The sequence below is a fragment of the Mesocricetus auratus genome, unplaced genomic scaffold, assembly GCF_017639785.1.
Source record: "Mesocricetus auratus isolate SY011 unplaced genomic scaffold, BCM_Maur_2.0 Super-Scaffold_100006, whole genome shotgun sequence".
NCBI lineage: Eukaryota > Metazoa > Chordata > Mammalia > Rodentia > Cricetidae > Mesocricetus > Mesocricetus auratus.
Window position 1 is genome coordinate 45814934 of NW_024429190.1, and position 5846 is coordinate 45820779.

The following is a 5846-nucleotide window of genomic DNA, read 5'->3' on the forward strand; positions in this document are numbered from 1 at the left end:
TTTCCCTTTGAGTTGCTAACAGAATATAGTAGACCTCATTAACTCTGGTGTCCTTGGTAAACTGATAGGAACCAGTCAATGGGTCTCACTCAGAGCTAAGACCAGGATGGGATCTAAAGATGTGTGCACACAAATCCCAAAGTATTGCTGATGCTCCTTGTCTGGGAGCTACACTTTTAGAACCTTGAATGGTTACTGGATAGGTTCTAGAGTTAGACTCTTGGGTCCCAAGGTTGGCATTACCTTTCTTCAACAGGAGGACTCCTGAGTTGGTTAATGTCTCCATTATCTCCATGTTCCTTTATCTAGTTCAAAAGGAATTGCAACCACATAGTATCATGTGGATGAGATAATGCCTTAAAGCACAATTGTCATGTGAGGTGCCTCCTAAAGTCCACCTGTTGGTACTATTTCTCCCAGCATGCCAATACAGCAAGTTGCTGCAGGGTCCAAAGGCCCTGCACCTTGACCACAAAAAGAGACACTGGGATATCTCTGGGTGACAGCAATTGGTGAGGCTTGGGGACTCTGGCTTACTCAGAGCTAACTTATAGACACTGCAGGCTGCTGCACACAGAACCCTAACTTTTACTTAAAGTCCACTTCAAAGACTAGTTCTCAAATTGTGCCTTAGCTACTACTGAGTCCACAGTGGCAGGCGCTAATATTCCTACTGAGAAACCAATCCATTCAGAGCAGATGCACCCCTGTTCCCCAAGCAATAAAATTCAAGTTTGGCTCAGTTTGAATGCTCACGTCCACAAGCCAAGTACCTGGGTTAAAAGTTCAGCCCTCTAGATGCTTGGTACCAATTTTTCTGCCCTTAACCCTTACAAATTAGATTGATTTAAATAAGAAGACTCAAGAGAATATCTGGAGCATTCAATTGCTTATACTTGCTTTTTGTTTTTATTATCAACAATCAAGTTAATGGTACACTCTTGGAAAACTATATGCACATGTAGAAATATTTCCCCTTTAAATAGAAGCATTCATTATCACACGTATAAATAAATTTGAAAATCTGAAACATAACTTATGACGCTTATGTTCACAAACATAGTCCAACAAGAAGAAAATAAAATCAGACAGACATGCACCTGATAACAAAAATATATACCATTGTCTGAACCTGGTCTCTCTAAACACAAAGGAATTGAACCCGTGAGAACCTTATTACGCCATAAAGACACACCATAGAGACTACAAGAAGAGAAAAAACATCATACAGTCACGCAGTGGAGACGGTCTGTACTGAGGGTAACACGATACAATTGAGTCACAGAACACAGCTGTAGAAAGACACCGAAAAAGTTAAAGCCTCAACATTCAACTAATATCTATAGTTTGTGCCTTTTAAAATAAAATTGAAACAAAATTCCCAACAGAGATGTCTAAACTGCGGGTAGAAGGATTCATCACTATACAGTCCGTCCACCCTACAGGATGAGTCCAGCTCGGATCACTCAATCAGAAATGCAAGCCAAGACACTTTCTGCAAACGCTGTGTGTGCCTTTCCCTTGCTGGGTAGATTTCTCTGCAGCCAGCTAAGTGGGACTGCAACCGACTCCAATGCAAAGCAGTGCCAAAAAGTTCCGTAAAAGCTGGTGGGAGAAGAAAATGCCGGTGGGGGTAGCAGGAGAGAAAAAAGGAGCGCTGTGAATGTGAGACTGACTCGGGTTGCAGAGTTTGAGAATGAAAAGGCATCTCATGTACAGGGCGTCTTTCAGGGCCAAGCGGCTGCGAAGATTCGGGTTTGGGGTTAGCAACGGTGTGGCAATCAGCTGCGCTAAGGGCAAGATGGTTTCTGGCGAGGCGGGGACAGGCAAGCAGGCTCCAGAAAGTCACTTTGGCTGCCAGGACAGTCTGAGTGAGGCATCACTGCGGTGGCCGGACCCAAGGACCTGAGGGGAACCAGGGCTGGAAAGGCGTCAATAGCCCTTCCTAAAGAGGAGCCATGAGAGTCTGTACAGTTTAGGGGTTCGCAAGACCAAATCCTCAGCTCCGGCCACTGTCCTCTTTAGCTCCCTTTGTATTTTAACTTGTCCCCTCCATTTGGATCTTTTTACCTTTTGTGATTTATTTTATTTTACTCTTTATCGTTGCTGCCTTCCGAATTTTTAATTTATTTCTAAGAAGTCACTGAGTTGGTTGTGGTCCCCCATCTCTCCCTACCACCTACATGGGGCCACAGACACACATTCTCCGAAACAAACATACACCCGACACTCAGACACAGCCCCCCTGAGAGTGCCCTGAAGTCCAGGCCACGCTGCTCACACCCCCCTGGGCAGCAGGCGGAGCCCTGTCTGTGCGCAGCCTGAGGCAGGTGCGAAGCCGGGGAAGTTTTTTGTTTGTTTGTTTGTTTGTTTTCTTGCAGGAGGGGTAAGGGAAGGGGTAGGAGTTGGGTTGAAATGGGAGCGACGTCATTTTTTCGTTATTCGAATCGCGGTCAGTTTAGGCCTTCGATGAAAAAGCCACTGGCAGCAGCGACACTCGCCTTGGGTTTACCCACTCGCCCACTCGCCAGCCCGGGTCCGGGCTCGCCCGCCGCCGCCGCAGATCGCAGATCAGAACATACTGCTCTTGACTAAGGCGGCCTTGGCACCGTTGGGTCTTTGGAGCGAAGATAAGACGCTGGCGAAAGGGCCCCCAAGTGAATCCGGGATGGAAGTGATGGGGCCCGGACCTGGAGCCCAGCCTTGTCCGGGGCCCCCGGCCGCAGCCAGGCCTCCAGCCGCCGCAGCCGCAGCCGCCGCTGCCGCCGCCGCCGCTGCAGCAGCCGCCGCAGCCGCACCGCCCTTGCCGGGTTCGCCTCCCGGGCCCCCCGGGCCCGCCGCCCCCGGAGCTCCCGCCGGACTGGGCCCTCCGCCGCCGCCGCCGTTTGCCCCGCAGCTGGGGGTCGGGTTGGGGTTGGGTCCCGGGCCCCCAGTGCTGTCGGGATCGGTGCTCTTGGCCTCTTTGCTCTCATCATCCCGGGAGGAGTCAGACTTCTTGCCCGAGGAGCCATTTTTGGCTGCTGCGGCTGCTGCCGCTGCTGCGCGCTCCTGCTTGCGAAACTTAGCCCGACGGTTCTGGAACCACACCTGCCCAAAGAGAGGGGCGGTGATGAAACCGGGAAAGAAAACCAGAGAGCAAAGTGGCACTTGGGATGACCTACTTCGTTACACACACACACACACACACACACACACACACACACACACACACACACACACACCGCCCCACGGACCATTGACAACAGTTCGACAAGTCGGCTTGTACCTCTTCTGAGAAACTTTCTAAGGGCTCAAAGGAACGTGGCGGTGACAGGTGCAGAGGCCCCCAAACGGAAGCTTTGCTTTTGATGCACTCTTAAAACCGCTCTGACTGCTCCTGGCCCGCTCAAGTCTGTCTAAAGGAGACACCTTCCGCTTTGGTGACCGCAGCTCATCCACTGGCTATCCGCAGGCGAGCCTCTGTCTTGAGCACCAAGCTTGCCCTGGGCTAGCTGACAGCTCCAGAGCGCACCTTAGGGTCCCTTCACGAATCTGTTTCAAGTCCTAGTGGCTAGGAAATTGCACCGTATACACCCAGTGCAAAGTTTTTAAAGGCGCTCGAGTTAGGAGACACTTAGCAACGGAATGAAGACAACCAGGCTGACAGAGACACAGGCAAAGTCTGCGATCTTCCTCTCACCGGGCACTTCCTCTCTCCCATTCAAACTCCCAGCCCCCTGCTCCGGTGGGAAACCCTTTGTGGCTGTCAACAAATTGCCCAGAGTGTGTGTCCCAGGCCCACCTAGTGCGCACATGACACTCCAGACTCCATTTGTCTGACCGGTCCTGGGTCCCTTTGGAACTCTAACCAGCATCCACCCCCCCACCCCGCTGCTGCTGTGGCACCCAGTCTCTGGTACCTGGACTCTGGCCTCGGTGAGGTCTATCTTCAGCGCTAGCTCCTCCCGGGTGTAGATGTCCGGGTAGTGCGTCTCCGCGAAGACCCTCTCCAGCTCTTTGAGCTGCGCGCTCGTGAAAGTGGTGCGGATGCGCCGCTGCTTGCGTTTCTCGTTGAGACCGCCGTGGTCCGTGAAGAGTTTGTATGGAACTAGAGGAGGGCAGAGGAGGACAGAGTGAGCAAAACAGCCAGAAGTTTGAGGGCCGCCGAGCCAGGACGTGGGGACCCAAAGTCAGATAGCCCGGGAGCCGCTGCGCTGCGGACACCAGCGGCGAGCTGTCAAGAAAACCCAACAAATTAGTAATATGCAGAAGCAGGGCACGAGTGAGACTTTGTGTGGGTTCTTGTGGCCCAAGTGTCTTTGGTGGGTTGCAATAGCAAGTTGGAGACCACTTGAGCCCCGGAGCCTAGAACAGTACATTCAGCAAGAAAACAGCCCAAAAACATCAGTTGGAATATCAGAAAGACCGGGACGAAGTTACCACTCAATCCCACTGTTGCAACTTTTCAATTCTCTGAAGTTGACACCGCCCGAAAGTTGGGGGATAGTGCTGTTAAAAAGAAACAACAATAAATTCAAGAAATGATCATAAAAATGACCGGCCAAAGAGGTGTGAGCCTCTGTCGGTTCTTTAAAAAAGAGACACCGCCGGTAATGAGCTTTACTCTTTGTTATTTAATTATTTTCTAAGCTTTACGTCTCATCGCAAAGTAAATAAATTATGCCTATCATTTTGGCAGCTTAAGATAATTTTGTTGGCGGTTCGGGTGTGACTAGGATAGTGTAACCCTGTAAGTGAATTACCCCTCCCTGCAATCGCTTCTAACGTGATAAATTCTTTCATTTGTGTAAGCAAATTTCGTTTGGTAAATACTAAACACATTTCCATTTTCAAATGCAATCAAGGCTTCCTATATACGAGCAGAAAGGCGGCTTCTTCCGCCAAGAGAGCTAGCGGTCCTTACCTGCGGCGTACGGACTGCTCTGGTGGTCTCTGAGGGTGCCGAGGCTGCAGGATCCCGGCGTGAGGGACGGGCAGCCGGACGTGGCCCCAAAAGTGGTCCTTATCGGGTTATACTGGAAGCCACTGGCCTGGCTGCAGGAACTGAAGTCTGCATAAGCTGAAGCCAGGCTCGAGGTGTCCATCCCGGCCATACAGGACTCGTAGGCAGAGGAATTGAGGTAAGAATATTCCATTTTATACATTGAAAAGGTTCTGGATGGCTCAGCCAAGTGGAAAAATGAAATAAAAGATGGGTATGGAGAAGGTGCTGGAGAGGGGAGATGTGCACCGCTCAACGCCTGCCTCCAAACTGGCCTCCTTACTACCAGCAGAGCCTAGTTTTATGAAAAAGCCTCCTATGAGATGCCTTGTCTGAGGTCTCTAGAGCATATAGTCCTCATAATAAACTTGGCTCTTTCCACTTGGACAATAGCAAAGCGGTTGGTCTTATTGCTGGCGCTTTTTACATGACAATAACTCATCCGTCTATTGGGCTGGCACTGGGGAACTGAGCTGTCCAACCTCCCTATCATTGATTCCTGCATCTCTAATTAGAATTTAATACCACACCATTACGCACCGAGCCCCTGATCCTCCCTTCTAACCAGCTCCTGCCCTTTAATTCAATCACGCTACTTGGAAATAATGAAAGTTGGGTGACGATTTTCCCTGATCCAATTTCCAAGAGCTTTTAAGCCTTTTTAACTGATCATATACCTTAGGCATAAATTGAGATAGTGTGTTTTCCCCCTTCTTCGTCCTCTTTTTTTTTTTTTCTTGGTTAGGGAGAAGAAACCTTGATGTCATAGAAAACCTGTTTTGTAAGAGTGTTACACGCTCAATTTAACAACAAGCCTACCCCCCGAAGTGCATGAAATGTTATGAAGGACTGGGGCATTGGCAAG

At 50.0% G+C, this 5846-nt stretch overlaps 1 protein-coding gene across 1 annotated transcript; it reads right to left on the reverse strand.

Annotated features, from left to right (window-relative positions):
* Nucleotides 1-886: 886 nt before the first annotated feature.
* Nucleotides 887-5398, reverse strand: Phox2b (paired like homeobox 2B). Its single transcript, XM_040747150.1, has 3 exons — nt 4904-5398; nt 3900-4087; nt 887-3087 (listed from the first exon to the last, which is right to left on the reverse strand). The coding sequence occupies exons 1-3, from the start codon at nt 5142-5144 to the stop codon at nt 2572-2574; spliced, it is 945 nt and encodes a 314-aa protein (XP_040603084.1). The 5' UTR covers nt 5145-5398; the 3' UTR covers nt 887-2571.
* Nucleotides 5399-5846: the final 448 nt, after the last annotated feature.

What these genes read in the sequence shown, in the direction of transcription:
- Phox2b (XM_040747150.1), bottom strand. Translation starts at nt 5,144, where the DNA reads ATGTATAAAATGGAATATTCTTACCTCAATTCCTCTGCCTACGAGTCC. An exon ending in GAGCAGTCCGTACGCCGCAG is followed by an intron (nt 4,088 to 4,903) that starts GTAAGGACCGCT and finishes GCCCTCCTCTAG; the next exon opens with TTCCATACAAACTCTTCACG. An exon ending in TCACCGAGGCCAGAGTCCAG is followed by an intron (nt 3,088 to 3,899) that starts GTACCAGAGACT and finishes CTCTTTGGGCAG; the next exon opens with GTGTGGTTCCAGAACCGTCG.